Source organism: Hypanus sabinus, chromosome 31 (genome assembly GCF_030144855.1).
Source record: "Hypanus sabinus isolate sHypSab1 chromosome 31, sHypSab1.hap1, whole genome shotgun sequence".
In the NCBI taxonomy this organism is placed as follows: domain Eukaryota; kingdom Metazoa; phylum Chordata; class Chondrichthyes; order Myliobatiformes; family Dasyatidae; genus Hypanus; species Hypanus sabinus.
Window position 1 is genome coordinate 28473485 of NC_082736.1, and position 17275 is coordinate 28490759.

A 17275-nucleotide genomic window follows, 5' to 3' on the forward strand; every position below is an offset into this window, starting at 1 on the left:
GAAGTAGTGAGCCACCCCAGTCGGGATAGGGTTTTCCTTCTCCTTACCTACCACCCCCAACAGCCTCCAGGTCCAACGTTTAATTCTCCATAACTTCCACCACCTCCAATGGGATCCCACCACCAAGCACATCTTTCCCTCGCCCCCTTTCTGCTTTCCGCAGGGATCGCTCCCTACGTGACTCCCTTGTCCATTTGTTTCCCCCCCCCCCCCCATCTCCCTCCTGGCACTTATCCTTGTAGGCAGAACAAGTGCTACACCTGCCCTTACACTTCCTCCCTCACCACCATTCAGGGCCCCAGATAGTCCTTCCAGGTGAGGCGACACTTCACCTGTGAGTCGGCTGGTGTGGTATACTGCATCCGATGCTCCTGATGTGGCCTTTTATATATCAGTGAGACCCGACGCAGACTGGGAGACCATTTCGCTGAACACCTACACTCTGTCCGCCAGAGAAAGCAGGATCTCCCAGTGGCCACACATTTCAATTCCATGTCCCATTCCCATTCTGATATGTCTATCCACGGCCTCCTCTACTGATAAGATGAAGCCACACTCAGGTTGGAGGAACAACACCTTATATACTGGCTGGGTAGCCTCCAACCTGATGGCATGAACATTGACTTCTCTAACTTCCTTTAATGCCCCTCCTCCCCCTTTTTACCCCAGCCCTGATATATTTAGCTTTTCCCCTCTCCTTTTTTTCCTTCTCTCTGCTCATCACTCTGCCTGTTCTCCATCTCCCTCTGGTGCTCCCCTCCTCCTTTCTTTCTCCCTAGGCCTCCCGTCCCATGATCCTTTCCCTTCTCCAGCTCTGTATCACTTTCACCAATCAGCTTTCCAGCTCTTAGCTTCACCCCACCCCCTCCAGTCTTCTCCTATCATTTTGTATTTCCCCTTCCCCCTCCTACTCTCAAACCTCTTACTATCTTTCCTTTCAGTTAGTCCTGACGAAGGGTCTCGGCCCAAAACGTCGACAGCGCTTCTCCCTGTAGATGCTGCCTGGCCTGCTGTGTTCCACCAGCATTTTGTGTGTGTAGTGAGGTAGTGTTCATGGGTTCAATGTCCATTCAGAAATCTGACGGCAGAGGGGAAGAAGCTGTTCCTGAATCGTTGAGTGTGTGTCTTCAGGCTCCTGTACCTCCTCCCTGATGGCAGAGGGGAAGAAGCTGTTCCTGAATCGTTGAGTGTGTGTCTTCAGGCTCCTGTACCTCCTTCCTGATGGTAGCAATGAGAAGAGGGCATGTCCTGGGTGGTGGGGTCCCTGATGATGGACACCGCCTTTGTGATTCATCAACTTTTGAAGGTGCGCTTGATGCTGGGGGCACCAGTGCCCATGATGGAGATGGCCGAGTTTACAAAGCTTTGCAGCTTTTTCCAATCCTGCACAGTGGCCCCTCCGTAATAGACAGTGATTTAGAATGCCCTGCACCGTACATCTGTAGAAATTGGTGAGTGACGTTTGTGCTGTCACGAGTGAGATTGGAAATCTGGGTGCCACAATGATAACCTCTTACTCAATGTCAGTAAGACCAAGGAGCTGATCATTGACTTCAAGAAGACAAAGCTGGTGGTCCAGGAGCCTGTCTTCATCGGGGGATCAGAGGTGGAGAGGGTCAGCAACTTTAAATTCCTCAATGTTAGTATTTCAGAGGACCTGTCCTGGATCCAGCATGTAAGAGTAATTATGAAGGAAGCTGAGCAGAGTTCTACTTCCTTTGAAGTTTGCAAAGATTCAGTGCCACTTCTAAAACTTTGACAAACTTTTATAAAAAGTGGAGAGTATGCTGACTAGTTGCACCATGGCCTGGTATGGAAAACACTAATGCCCTTGAATGGAAAATCCTACAAAAAGTAGTAGATATGGCCCAGTTTCTCCACTATTGAGAACATCTATATGGCATATTGTCGCAGGAAAGCAGCAGCATCTATCATCAGGGACCCCCACCACCAATTGTGGAAGCATTGGAAAGGGTACAGAGATTTACCAGGATGCTGCCTGGTTTAGAGAGTATGGATTATGATCAGAGATTAAGGGAGCTAGGGGTTTACTCTCTGAAGAGGAGGAGGATGAGAGGAGACATGATAGAGTTGTACAAGATATTAAGAGGAATAGACAGAGTGGACAGCCAGCACCTCTTCCCCAGGGCACCACTGCTCAGTACAAGAGGACATGGCTTTAAGGTAAGGGGAGGGAAGTTCAAGGGGGATATTAGAGGAAGGTTTTTCACTCAGAGAGTGGTTGGTGCGTGGAATGTACTGCCTGAGTCAGTGGTGGAGGCAGATACACAAGTGAAGTTTAATTGACTACTAGACAGGTATATGGAGGAATTTAAGGTGGGGGGTTATATGGGAGGCAGGGTTTGAAGGTCGGCACAACATAGTGGGCCGAAGGGCCTGTAATGTGCTGTACTTTTCTATGTTCTATGTATCACTCAGGGCATGCTCTCTTCTCAGTGCTGTCATCAGGAAGAAGGTACAGGGGTCTCAGCGCAGTCCTGGGTAGGTCTGTAGTCTAGTGTAGTTTTTTTTTCTGTGTTGTTTTTTACGTAGTTCAGTCTAGTTTTTGTACTGTGTCATGTAACGCCATGGTCCTGAAAAAACATTGTGTCATTTTTACTGTGTACTGTACCAGCAGTTATGGTCGAAATGACAATAAAAAGTGACCTGACTTGAACAGTTATTACCCCTCAACCAACAGGCTCCTAAACCAGAGATGATAACTTTCACTCAATTCCCTTGCCTCTACTGAACTGTTCTCCCAAACTACAGACTCACTTTCAAGCACTCTTCATTTCATGCTCTTGATATTTATCTCATATTTATTTATTATTTTTCTTGCACGGCTTGTTATCTTTTGAACATTGGTTGCTTTGTCAGCCGCGTTTGTAGCGGCCCGTCATCAATTTGATCATGTTACCATGTATGCATGCAAGAAAACAAATCGCTGGGCTGTGTACGGCGATATAAATGAACCTTGCTAACAAATTTATTTTGAACTTTGAAGGGAAGGAAGATAGAGGGCTATGCGGGCAGGAAGGGTTAAACTGATCGTCAGTGTAAGCTAAAGGGTTGACGCAACATCGTGGACTGTTATCAGGGTCCCTTTTAATGAGCTGATTGCTGGTCAAATTTAGGACTGTATGACGTTCCAAAGCTCTGGCGGATAATTTGTTCCTGCTGCCCGATTTGCTGTTGCCCGCACTTTCTGCTTCCATTTCAATTTGCTGGCGTTTTGCTTTCACAGCAGCATTCCCCCGGCCTCAAGCGAGCTCAACCAGCACTTGCGACGTCGCTGTCAACACTCTTTTCCATGCCTCACTGGGCTTACAATTCTTCCGCGAGGAAGAGATTTCCCCAATGAGTCGTCATAAATCAACCTTCTCATGCAAATCTGCAATCGAACGGCAGGAAGGAAATTATGTTGCTGTTGCTTTGAAAAGTGCTCCTCAAAAAAAGATTTTGATAGTCAGTTTCTGTACAAGGATACGAGTTTTCTTGTTTGTATTACATGTTTAGTGAAGCACTCCAGAAAAAAAAAAATTCGGGCTTCAGGTAGGGTTGCTGTTCTTAAAAAAAGGACAATCAGTTCTTCATCCAACCTGTACCCTGGTTAATAATTGATTGTCAGAGATTGGCTTCTCTTGGAAATACCTCAATTATATGACAATAAGATATAGGAGCAGTAGGTCATTCAGCCCATCGAGTCTGCTTCACCATTCATTCATGGGCTGATCCAATTCTTCCAGTCATCCCCACTCCCCTGCCTTCTCCCCAGACCCTTTGATGCCCCGGCTATTCAAGAACCTATCTATCTCTGCCTTAAATGCACCCAATGACTTGGCCTCCACAGCCACTCGTGGCAACAAATTCCATAGATCTACCACCTTCTGACTAAAGTAATTTCTCCCCATCTCTATTCTAAATGGACGTCCTTCAATCCTGAAGACATGCCCTCTTGTCCTAGATTCCACTACCACGGGAAATAACTCTGCCATATCTAATCTGTTCAGGCCTTTTAACACTCAGAATATTTCTACGAGATCCCCCCACCTCCCCCATTCTCCTGAACTCCTTGGAATATAGCCCAGGAGCTGCCAGATGTTCCTCATTTGGTAACCCTTTCATTCCTGGAATCAAATCATCATTTGACAGAAAACACAGGCAAATTCTTGTTATTGCACATTCCTTTTTTTTAAAAAAAGTGCATTGTCACTTTCAAAGACTGGCAATTTTGCCTGCATCAAATTAAGCCAGTATGACTTTCATCTGTCTCTAAATGGGAACAACTCTCCCTATTAAAGACTACACTAAATTGGACCGAGATTAAAATCATGACTGCTTACCAATGACGACTTCTGTTTAGAATCTATATTGACTTACAAGACTTTCCACCCTCACTGTAAATAGGATCCAGGAACATTGTCAAAGACATTATTTGCACGTCCAAAGAATCTCATGTTTCCTTTTTGCTTAAGAAATGTGGAATGGCATTCTCTGTCCTTGGGCTCAAGGCGGCTCTTCTTTCTGGCCCTCTGATGGTGGTTGCACATTTTCCCGCAATCCCAAGGTTATTATTTACAACCATAAATACAAAGCACTCAGTGGGTTGTCCATGGCTGCCACTGCAGTCATGAGGCCGCACGCCGGTTGGAAGAATAACACTTCATATTCTGTCTGGGTAGCCTCCAACTTGATGGCATAAACATTGATTTTTCTAACTTTCATTAAATTCTTCACTCCTCTCTTTTTCTTTTCCCATTCTGGCTCTTCTCAACTCCCTGTCTCTTTACTCTGGCGCCCCTCCCCTGGTCCACTCACCTCTCCTAATAGATTCCTTCTGCAGTCATTTACCTTTGCCACCTCCCAGCTTCTGACTTCATTTCCCCCTTACCCAGTCTCACCCATCGCCTGCCAGCAGGTCCTCTTCCTTTCCCCACCTTATTTTGGCTTCTGCACCCCCCCCCCCTTCCTTTCCAGTCTGGAAATGTCAACTGTTTATTCCCTTCCACAGATGCTCCCTGACCCGCTGAGTTCCTCCAGCATTTTACGGGTCGACACTTTAATGCAAGATAAAACCCAAGACCTGTCACCTAGAAGATCCAAGCTCACGTGGGCTCCCAAAGACAAGGGTCAAATAATAGAGACTTCACCGTCTAGCCTGGTAAGCTTTATGGTATATCTAAACGCCTCTGGAAGTGGATCTACACACTTGGGGAAAAGCAAGAAAACTAAACAGAGGCCAGATGTCTGCAGTGACCTGAATTCATTTGTGGAATGATACCCCTTTCCCAGGTATTGGCAAAAATTTTTATTAAAATACCTTCCATGAGTTATAATTCAGTAACCAGTATCAATTTTAAACTGCTTGAACAGGTTATCAAAAGAATTCGTATATATTATACACACTTGGATACAAAATGAAAGGGAGCAATAAACTCAGTGCTTTATTCCGACTCACAGTGCCACTGGGGCAAGTAGGCCACATCACTGTAGGCCGTCTCAGCTACTGCCGGCACCCCAACGAAGAAACTCATCAAGGGGCTACGAGGGAAAGTTACATAAAGGTTAAAAAAAAGTTAGCCCCTCATTATGAGGAGCTCAAGACAGGTCTCTGGGAGTGTTGAGAAACCCAAGATGGCAAAAAAAGTGCAGGCATTTTAAAATTGCGAATGCCCCATGCGCGATGCCTAACCCGTGCCATGCCATCTCATGTCAGCCAGGCAGAACTTTCAATAATTAAGTTCCTTGGTCTCAATCGCCAGCCACGCACACATGTCTTGTCTGACAGTCACAGTCGGGTGGGGGGCAGGGGGCGAATGTGAGCTCTGTAGTCAGAGAGTGGACAGCACATTCGTGTCGTCATAATCCACATTTCACTTCTGGAGAAACTCAGCTGCCTAGTCAGGCAGCGACAGGAACAAGATATTCTATAGAAAGTAAACATTTAGGATAAATAGCAGGATCAGCTGCTCCATTCAAACACAACCCCTTTCATGTCAAATTTCTGTGAGAGCAGCAAGTGCAAATGTCATTATATGGAGTGAAAAACAGCAAAAAAGTCTTCAGTTGTTGGTCCTAAAGCTGGGCATGACTTAGAAAGTACAGTATATCTGTAAAGATTTGGCAGGCTCAGTATGCAGTGCCTCCACTTGAAAAGGCTTGCAGTGTTGGACTACATGAAAAGATTTTTTCCACGCGAAAACCTGCTTCAATTCTATGTCAGGTCATCTTTTGGGCCGTCAGCTCCTATTCACCACCCTCCCCCCCCCCCCCCCCCCCCACAATCCAATCTTGCTTCATGGCTTTAACGTGGTAGTCCTTCTGTAATGGGGAGAAGGTGCCACAGTGACAGCAAAGGCTCCAGGTTTATTCCTATCCAGTACAGAGTTGACATAATCTCAGCTAGTACTGTAAAAAGAAACTTAGCTCTAACTTTCCTCGTCCCCACCCCGTCCTAGTGAGACAAAAAACAGGAACTTAATGTCTGGTGTCTTCTACGATCTGGTGAGTCTGACTGATGTGGGGTGCGCGCGCGCGAGGAGGTGGAGGTGGAGGTGGAATAGGCAAGTGCAGGACAATCGAATCCACACAACCAGCAGCGTCGACACCCACTTTACACCAGGCTCATGTTTCACTGCCACCGCAGTTGTGCGGACATCAGACCTCACCCACCGCGTCCTTCGGACCTTGCGGAAAGACGTGGCGCCAATCAAGCAAGCGCCCATCTTCCCCAGGGTCGTCTAGCTCCCTCACCGCTCCCACCCCAGACTTTAACTTTGAGCTCTCTGTAACCTAGTGCCCACGCAGTTCAGAAAACTGCTTTTATTTTGGTCGTTCGTGGTGTTTTGGCTCCTGAAATGCACTGGTTAAGTGGCTCGGCACCGAATGGTGCAGCTCAGATGGAAAGTCAACGGGCACCATTAACTACCTGACCCAGCTTTACACAGAAACCACCCAGCACATCTTGGCACTTCTAACTTTTCTCTGCTTTCACTCTACCATATCTGCAGTATCGGAGTTTTGCCACGTGGCCCGCTGACCCACTGCATTGTCGCGTGACCCGCTAACCCACCGCATTGTCACATGACTGCTCAGCAGATAAAACCCACAGGACCATGACCAACACCCAGGTGGACTCCAGCACTCCGGTGAGAACAACTGCAAACTTTGTGGAAGGTGAATTTAGATGCAACGGTAGGGGAAGAAACGGGGCGAGAGGGGAAGTCGACTTTCCAGTCCATTACAAGCCAGATAAGCGGCTCCTACTAAAGCTAACAATAGCTGTTTTCATACCCAGTGCAACTCAACCTCCTCACTTTGAGAAATAACAACAGCTAAATGCTGGAATAAAACTATAAAATGATGGAAACTCAGACGGTCAGGCACACCTGCGGGAAGAGGAGGAGAATAATAACGTTTCCTCAATTGCGAGGATGGTGTCTCGTCTGAGGTTCGAGTGTTCATCTTTCCACAGATGCTGCCTGACCTGCTGGGTCTTCCGAGCTTTTTTGTTTACTTCATGTACAGCCCAGTGCCTTCAACATTGGAGGAAGAAGCAAATCAACCAGACTCGATGGGGGTGGGAGAAAATGGCCAAGCTGCTCGGTCCTCCACTGCATCCCCTGCTTTGGCAACTGATGGCAGCTACTCAGTCACAGCTGAGACTGCCTGCTCAGAAGCATCCGCGTCACGGTGCTGTGTGCCATATGGTCCTCTCTCTTCTTTGGCGGCCAGTAAAAGCCCGGTGAAATAATACGCTTGGCTGCCACGCTTAGCATCAGACAGCAGTCCCAGCTGCGAACGCAAAAGATAATTAGTCTACAACAGTAATAAATAAAAAGAAGCCTCGCGTCGAATCGGGGGGTTCACGTGGAATGCTGCAAGGTTCTACGTCTGCGGGGTGGAGTAGAATGTGTGGTAGTAGTTGGTGCCCTGGATATAGTCCCTTGTGAAGAGCAGGGGCGCAGTGGTGCCTTGGGTTCCGCCCTCATACCAGGTCGGCTCGCTGTGCTGCTGGTCCGTCCCGTACCAGCCGTTGTGCTGGAGGCTGCTGGATAAGCTGGGAACGGAAAGGGAAAAGGGGGTGAGGCAGCTGGCACTTACGATGTGCAGCAGACACTCGGGCATTTCAAAGCAACACACACACACAAAATGCTGGAGGAACTCAGCAGGTCAGGCAGCGTCCACAGAAATGAATTGAATTGACTTTATTACTTACATCCTTCACATACGTGAGGAGTAAAAATCTTTATATTACGTCTCCGTCTAAATGTGCAATTTATAGTAATTTATAATAAATAGTATGTACAACAGGATAGTCAATATAACATAGAAACACAGTTGTGTCAGCATTAATTAATCAGTCTGATGGCCTGGTGGAAGAAGCTGTCCCAGAGCCTGTTGGTCCTGGCTTTTATGCTGCGGTACCGTTTCCCGGATGGTAGCAGCTGGAACAGTTTTGTGGTTGGAGTGACTTGGGTCCCTAATGATCCTTCGGGCCCTTTTTACGCACCACTCTCTACAGAGTCCTGCGATTGAGGGAAGTACAGTTCCCATACCAGGCAGTGATGCAGCCAGTCAGGATGCTCTCAATCATGCCCCTGCGATTGAGGGAGGTACAGTTCCTGTACCGGGCAGTGATGCAGCCGGTCAGGATGCTCTCAATCGTGCCCCTGTAGAAAGTCCTTAGGATTTGGGGGCCCATACCAAACTTACTCACCTGTTTGAGGTGAACACACAGTTGACGATTGGGCCAAGGCCCTTCTCCAGGACTGGAAAGGAAGGGGGGGAAATACACCACAATAAAAACGTGGGGGGAGGGGAAGGAGGATAACTAGAAGATGACAGGTGAAGCCAGGTGGGTGGGAAAGGTTAAAGGGCTGTATTTTTGGCAAGGACCGGGCAGGTTTTGGTCAATTCGGTTTGTGAATTGGACTCTCGAGTTCACGTTATAATGGCTGGACCCTTGCAGTTTTGTGTTTTTATATTGTGTTTTTTTCTCTCCCCCCCCACTCTTTTTTTTTGCCTTTTGTGCGATTTGGCTTTTGTTTTGCGAATGGGGTGCGGTTGATGTTTTTTTTTAAATGGGTTTCACGGTTTTGTGGCTGTCTGCGGGAAGACAGATCGCAGGGTTGTATAGTCTATACACACATCGATAATAAATGTACTTGGTATTAAAATAGGCAAGTGCGATTGTATAGATAGGGTCGAAGTGCCTGTTTCTATGCTGTAATACTCTACGACACAAAAATAAAACAAAGGAGGGAGATAACTTGAACGTAGATCATAGAAATCTACAGCACATGGCAGGCCCTTTGGCCCAGAACATTGTGCTGGAACATGTAACTAACCTACTGCAGAAATTGCTTAGAATTTCATAGCCCTCTATTTTTCTAAGCTCCGTGTACCTGTCTAAGAGTCTATTAAAAGTCCCTGTTGCATCCACCTCCACCACCGTCGCCGGCAGTACATTCCATGCACCCACCACTCTCTGAGTGAGAAACTTACCCCTGACATCCCCTCAGTACCTATTTCCAAGCACCTTAAAACTATGCCCATTCACATTAGCCATTTTAGCCTTGGAAAAAAGCCTCTGGCTATCCTTGGTAAGGTCAGAATCAGTTTTAACATCACAGGCATATGTTGTAAAATTGTTCTTTTTACTGCAGCAGTACAATGCAATACAAAGAGGAAAAGGCTGTAAATTACAGTAAGTGTATAAAAGTCAAATTAAATAGCACAATAAGAGGAAAAAAAAGTAGGTAGTGTTCAGAGGTTCAATGTCCATTCAGAAATCTGAAGATACTCTAATGGACACCAAAATACTTTGACAAAGGTTCAGCTTCGACCGGGTCAGATGACAATCGCACTCTGTACTTGTACCAACTTCGGACGAATCTGACAGGCAGCTTCTTTTGGGTTGCTCTGTTCAAAGGCACGGTAAGTAATTGAGAAGGGGGAAGACTTATGGAATATTCAACTGAAAGGGAGCTTGGGGAAGGGGGGGGTTTAAAAAAAGGAAAATCTGGATCATACCTGCCCTGTTCGCTCTGTGACCCTGGGGCCCAGACAGCATCATCGCCTTCAAACTGACGGGGATTGTCAAAGAAATACGAGCAGGGTGCAACGCTCCGACCGCTTATTATTCCGGAGCCAGCCTAGAGAAAAGAAACAAAGCAGTCACGTGCAGAAACGTCACACCCTCCAAGCTGCATCGCATCAATCGAATCGGGAATCAATCGAATATGGCAAGCGCACTTCGCCATATTCGGGCAATTGAGCTGGCAATCAATTAGGCCTCCCATGCGCACTGTGTTTGTGCAGGCTTTCGAGTGTGCATGTTTTTATCTCTGAGATGCCTAGCGTGGTCCAGCAAAAAATGTTTAACCCCACTTCTCCATTGTTCTTGATCCAAGCATACACAAAGCTAGGGTGTATTCTGGTACATAGCAAATATTAACTCCAACAACTAATCTTTAGACCCGAATGTGGATTGCAGATTAAATTTATAATGCGGTCCTGGACAATAGCTTCCTGGAGCTGTGGACACCAGTTAACTTAAAACCAGACCATGCTGATTAACAACAACACACACAAAATGCTGGTGGAACACAGCAGGCTAGGCAGCATCTATAGGGAGAAGCGCTGTCGATGTTTCGGGCCGAGACCCTTCGTCAGGACTAACCGATATCTTTCCTTTCGGTTAGTCCTGACGAAGGGTCTTGGCCCGAAACGTCGATAGCGCTTCTCGCTATAGATGCTGCCTGGCCTGCTGTGTTCCACCAGCATTTTGTGTGTGTTGTTGTTTGAATTTCCAGCATCTGCAGATTTCCTCATGCATGCTGATTAACATTCATTTTGGGTGTCTGGAGTGTGGGTGCGAACAAGGAATTGTGAAAATTTTTATGCAATTCACAGGAAGCACTGCATATACATTATACAATAGACAATAGGTGTGGGAGTAGGCCATTCAGCCCTTCGAACCAGCACCGCCATTCAATGTGATCATGGCTGATCATCCACAATCAGTATCCCGTTCCTGCTTTCTCCCCATATCCCTTGACTCCACTATCTTTAAGAGCTCTATCTATTTCTTGAAAGCATCCAGAGAATTGGCCTCCACTGCCTTCTGAGGCAGAGCATTCCATAGATCCACAACTCTCTGGGTGAAAAAGTTCTAAATGGCCTACCCCTTATTCTTAAACTGTGGCTTCTGGTTTTGGACTCCCCAAACATCAGGAACACGTAGAGGAACATGCCTCTCGCGTGTCCAGTCCCTTAATAATCTTATATGTTTCAATCAGATCCCCTCTCAACCTTCTAAATTCCAGTGTATACAAGCCCAGTCGCTCCAATCTTTCAACATATGACAGTCCTGCCATCCCGGGAATCAGCCACGTGAACCTACGCCGCACTCCCTCAATAGCAAAAATGTCCTTCCTCAGATCTGGAGACCAAAACTGCACACCATACTCCAGGTGTGGTCTCACCAGGGCCCTGTACAACTGCAGAAGGACCTCTTTGCTCCTATACTCAATTTCCATACATTGTAACTGTAGAAATGTCCTTTGATCTTTAGCATATAAAATTACATTATTGTGCCAAACAGACCTCCTCCTTCAACTGTGTCTCATTTTGTTGAATAAAACACTTTGGAATCCACTAGCTTCAGTGCCTCTCCAGTGAGTTTGTTCAGCATACAACACATAACACCTTTCCAATTAAAAGTCCATTTGAACTTCTTCATTAATATCCCCATAACTGCTTACTATTCTCAGAGCAGAGGTCGCAGCCTCAGAACGGAGAGATGTCCACTTAGAACAGAGATGAGGAGGAATTTCTTTAGCCAGAGGGTGGTGAATCTGTGGAATTTGTTGCCACGGGCGGCAGTGGAGGCCAAGTCATTGGGTGTATTTAAGGCAGAGATTGATAAGTTCTTGATTAGTCAATGCATGGGAGGATATGGGGAGAAGGCAGGAGATTGGGGTTGAGGGGGAAATGGATCAGCTGTGATGAAATGCCAGAAGAGATTCAATGGGCCAAATGGCCTAATTCTGCTCCTCTGTCTCCTATTCACCTGGCACACCACACTGTATTTTTGGCAATGCTGAGCATTACTCTGGCACTGTGTACACTGCTGGTGAAAGGAAACTTGCCCTGGGTCCATCTTGGGAGACGGTCAGGACTACATTGCTCTTGGCACTCCTGCCTAACCTTGATGTCCACATAAGCTGCAAACACAATAATGGTGCATGTTCATTAGTAAAATTCCCTGCCCATTGACGTGAACCTGTTCAACTGGATGTAATGGATCTAAGCAGCATATGTCAACAACAGCAAGAATCTGTGCCCTGTGCAGCAAACACTACATGCTGGAGGACCTCAGCAGGTTAGGCAGAGGGACAAGGAGGAAGAGTATCGGCTGGAAACATTGACTGCTTATTCCTCCCCATAGACGCTGCTCAACCTGCTGTGGAGAGCAATAAACAGTCAACATTTCCGGCCGAGACTCTTCACCCTCATTCCTCCCCATAGGTACTGCCTGACCTGCTGAACATAGAACATAGAATAGTACAGCACACAATGTTGTGCCGACCCTCCAACCCTGCCTCCCATATAACCCCCCACCTTAAATTCCTCCATATACCTGCCTAGTAGTCTCTTAAACTTCACTAGTGTATCTGCCTCCACCACTGACTCAGGCAGTGCATTCCACGCACCAACCACTCTCTGAGTAAAAAACCTTCCTCTAATATCCCCCTTGAACTTCCCTCCCCTTACCTTAAAGCCATGTCCTCTTGTACTGAGCACTGGTGCCCTGGGGAAGAGGCGCTGGCTGTCCACTCTGTCTATTCCTCTTAATATCTTGTATACCTCTATCATGTCTCCTCTCATCCTCCTTCTCTACAGAGAGTAAAGCCCTAGCTCCCTTCACCTCTGATCATAATCCATACTCTCGAAACCAGGCAGCATCCTGGTAAATCTCCTCTGTACCCTTTCCAATGCTTCCACATCCTTCCTATAGTGAGGTGACCAGAACTGGACACAGTACTCCAAGTGTGGCCTAACCAGAGTTTTATAGATCTGCATCATTACCTCACGACTCTTACAACTCTATCCCTCGACTTATGAAAGCTAACACCCAATAAGCTTTCTTAACTACCCTATCTACCTGTAAGGCAACTTTCAGGGATCTGTGGACATGTACCCCCAGATCCCTCTGCTCCTCCACACTACCAAGTATCCTGCCATTTAACTTTGTACTCTGCCTTGGAGTTCGTCCTTCCAAAGTGTACCACCTCACACTTCTCCGGGTTGAACGCCGTCTGCCATCTGAGGAGAGGGATAAACAGTCAACGTTTCCGGCTGAGGCTTTCCACCCTCATTCCTCTCCAAAGTCACTACGTGGGCTGCTGAGATCCTCCAGCACTTTGTGATTTGTTACTCAAGGTTTCCAGCATCTGAAGACTACTGCCTTCACTCGCCCCAAAACTGGATTGTTCCCATAACCGACGGACTCCCTTTCAGGGACTCTTCACCCCATGTTCTCGATACTTATCGCTTATTATTGCCTGCTTTTTTCATTTCTTTCTGTATCTGCACAGTTTATTGTCGTTTGCACACTGGTTGTCCGCCCTGATGGTGTGGCCTACCATTGATTCTATTACGGTTATTGCGTTTATTGAGTGTGCCTGCAGGGAAATGAATCTCAGGGTTATTCATGCTGATATTTATGTACCCTGATAATAAATTTACTTTGAACTTTGTATATGTCACCGCGTACTACCTTGTTAATCATTTCCTTACAGGCATTCGCAGTAGAACACAGAAATCCTACAGAATTAATTAAAAAACTACACACAAAAGACTGACGAACAATGAACAAAAGGCGACAAACTGTGCAAACACAATCCACTTCGAACTTTGCGCCCGGGATGAACACATCTCGAAAGATTCTAGAATGTTCTTCCTAGCAACGGGGAACCACTGCAGAATTCCCTGAAGATTAACTTGCAAGTTGAGTTGGTTGACAGGAAGGGCATTCGTTTTGACGGGACTAGATGACAAAAGCAAGGATATAATGCTGAGGCGTTATACGGCGCTGGTGAGGCCTCACTTAGAATATTGCCAGCAGTTTTGTGCCCCTCATCTAAGAAAGTATGTGCTGAACTTGGAAAGAGCTCACAGGAGGTTCACGAGAATGATTCCGGGAATGAAAAGGGTTATTGTACAAGGAGCGACTAATGGCTCTGAGCTTTTACTTGCTGGAATTTAGAAGAATGGGGGAAGAATCTCATGGAAAGCTATCGCACGCTGAAAGGCCTCGATAGAGTGGATGTTTCCTATAGTGGGGGAGTCTTGGACCAGAGGGCATAGCCTCGGAATAGAGGGACAGCCATCTAGAACTGCGAAGTGGAGGGATTTCTTTAGCCAGAGGGTGGCAATCTGTGGAGTTCGTTGCCAAAGACGGCTGTGTAGGCCAAATCATTGGCTCTTTTAAGCTGGAGTTTGATAGGTTCTTGATTAGTCAGGGTGTGAAAGGTTATGGGGGAAGAAGGCAGGAGAAAGGGGTTGAGAGGGAAATAGATCAGGCATGACAAAAAGGTGGAACAGATTCCTAATCCCACTCCTATGACTTACGGTCTAACCAAACTACAGCAAGTCAATGTACAGCACTTCACATTACTGTGCAGCCAAGAGCTATCATTATCTCTCCCAACAAGTGTACCATCTTCTGTCTGGCCACGTCACAAATACACTTAGATTTCATTGTTTTTATCCCCAATAACTACCAATTACGCAAATCAAATTACAGGCTTCCCCCGCTATTCGAAGGTAGAGCGTTCCTATGAAACCATTTGTAAGCCGAAATGTCGTAAAGTGAAGAAGCAATTACCATTAATTTATATAGGAAAGATTTTTGAGTATTCCCAGACCCAAAAAATAACCTACCAAATCAAACCAAATAGCACATAAAACCTAAAATAACACTAACATATAGTAAAAGCAGGAATGAGATGATAAATTTATACCCTATATAAAGTAGAAATATTGTATGTACGGTGTAGTTTCACTTATCAAACTCGGGGAGGCAGCGAGCCAAAATCGATTTGGAGAAAAAAAATCGGTACGTACATGCCTACGCATGTACACGCATGCGCAAACAACTGCCCGCACAAGGCTTCACGGTCACTATAGTCTTTCTCAGGGTAAACACACGTATAAATGCGGGTGTCCTTTCTTCGTAAAAGCAAAAATCCTCTTCGGTTAGCGAAAACAGGTTAAGACTTTCGTAACAGCCAGTTGTCATAAAGCGAACGTTCGAAAAGCGGTGGGGGGGGGGAAGGGGGCCACCTGTATGAGCTAGGCCGTGGGTCTGGGCACCAAGCTCCACTTCCTGCCCCTAAGCTCGCAAGCTCCTTCGTGCAGGCCGCTGACAGCGGTGTGGGTGAACTTGCAATCGCTCAGATCCGCTGAAATAGGTCATCCTGCCACCCTGCTGCCTTCCATTGTGAAACGTCGCCACAAGCACACGGACTGTCAGGTGCTTAGTTCTGAAGGCTCGTGAGAGGAAGAGAGCCCGAGCCAGCTCAACAGGTGTGACAGTCACTGAAGTAGCGCGGGTGAACAGAAATAAATTGGATTCATGACCCTCCCGGGGGGGAGGGGGAGTGTAAAGGATTAGTATTTGAGAGAGAAAGACTTCTGTGGGCTTGGAGAGTCGAGAATTACTTTCCCTCCTATACGTGCTGAGATCCCCAGCAGGTTTTTTGTTGTTCGGGAATGAATGGGGATTAGTTTAAGGAAGGCAAGTGTGGAGCAGGTAGCTTGAATACCATCGAGCCGTGGGTTTTGTCTGTCAGCAGGCAGAGATGAGTACTTATCTATATCATTCCTACCACTGGAGTATAGATATTACACATCATAGGAAAATTAGGTTATTTAGCCCATCAAGTCTGCTTCTACCATTCAATATCGGCCAATTTATTAGCCCTCTCCATTCTCCTGCCTCCTCCCTGTAACCTTTGTCACCCTGACTCATCAAGAACCTATCAACCTCTGCTTTAAATACACCCGATGATTTGGCTACACTGCCGTTAGTGGCAATGAATTCTACAGATTCACCACCTTCGAGCTAAAGAAATTCCTCCTCACCTGTTTTAAAATGGATATCCTTGCATTCTGAGGCCGTGCCTTCCGGCCCTAGACTCCCCCAAATTGGGAAACATCCTCTCCACGTCCGCTCCATTCAATATTCGATAGGTTACAATGGGATCCCCCTCATTCTTCTAAACTCCAACAGGTGGAGGCTCAGAGTCAAACACTCCCCATACATTAACCCTTTCATGTCCCAGAATCAGTCTCGTGGACCTCCTCTCAACCCTCTCCAATGGCTGCATATCCTTTCTTAGCTAAAGGGCTCAAAACTGCTCACGATACTCCAAATGCCTTAAAAAGACTCAGCGTTACATTGGCTAGTGGCCACCCAGCAGAGGGGAATCTGGGACTGCCCAACTCTGCAGTTCCACAAGGGAACGGCGATGAAGGAGGGAAATGCAAGCCGCCTGGGACTTACCAGGTCCTGGGTCGGTCTTCGGACGCGGAAGAACAAGACCAGCACGGCCGTTGGCAGCAGCTCCCAGAAAAAGAGGATGCAGCCAAACACCAGGTAGCCTTTGTCCCCTAGATTGGACACGAGATCAGCCTGTGGAAGCCAAGAACACGAGGCTACATTGCTTGTGGCAAAAGGTAAACATCCTCTCTCTCTCACACAAACAGGACTCACCAGCACAGGGATGTTATACTGCAGAGTTCTGCACAGTCTCATTCAGCAGCATGTTTGATTTTGGTGAGAATTGTCCAACATCAGATTGCTTCACCTCTTTGCCAACATTTCTACCCAGGCAAATCGTCCAGACCTATATTCCATCGCCCATCTCATCTTCGTTGTCTGTTTCTACACATCCCACTTTCATATTTCCCTTTAAGTTTATCGTCATCTGACTGCACATTTATACCAGCAAACATCATTCTACCCACAATAAACATAAACCAAAATATTCCCTTAAGTAAAATATAATTCAAGATGCATGTGGAGTATAGCACAGACAACACAGTAAAACAGCTTGCTGCCCACGTAACGAGACCTCAGTGGTGGCAGGGTATTCATTAGTCTCTCAGCCTGAGGGAAGATCTATCTCCATTTCGGGGAACATTATCCATTACAAGCCCAAAGGTGTAATGATCTGTCTTAACTTCCGCTCTTCTCATC

General features: G+C 46.6%; 1 protein-coding gene across 6 annotated transcripts in view; it reads right to left on the reverse strand.

Moving 5' to 3' along the window:
• Positions 1–5296: 5296 nt before the first annotated feature.
• The window catches only part of LOC132384016 (G protein-coupled receptor 137Ba-like), a 103728-nt gene continuing 91749 nt past the window's right edge, over positions 5297–17275 (reverse strand). For 3 of the 6 annotated variants that reach the window (XM_059955291.1, XM_059955287.1, XM_059955290.1), the window contains 3 exons: positions 16580–16708; positions 10039–10160; positions 7655–8062 (listed from right to left, as the gene is read on the reverse strand). In XM_059955291.1, the coding sequence (XP_059811274.1) occupies positions 7891–8062; positions 10039–10160; positions 16580–16708 (423 nt within the window). In that variant the 3' untranslated portion in view covers positions 7655–7890. Of the gene's footprint in view, positions 8063–8937; positions 9928–10038; positions 10161–16579; positions 16709–17275 lie in introns of those variants that run through there. The other 3 variants (XM_059955288.1, XM_059955289.1, XM_059955292.1) reach the window with 3 other exon arrangements.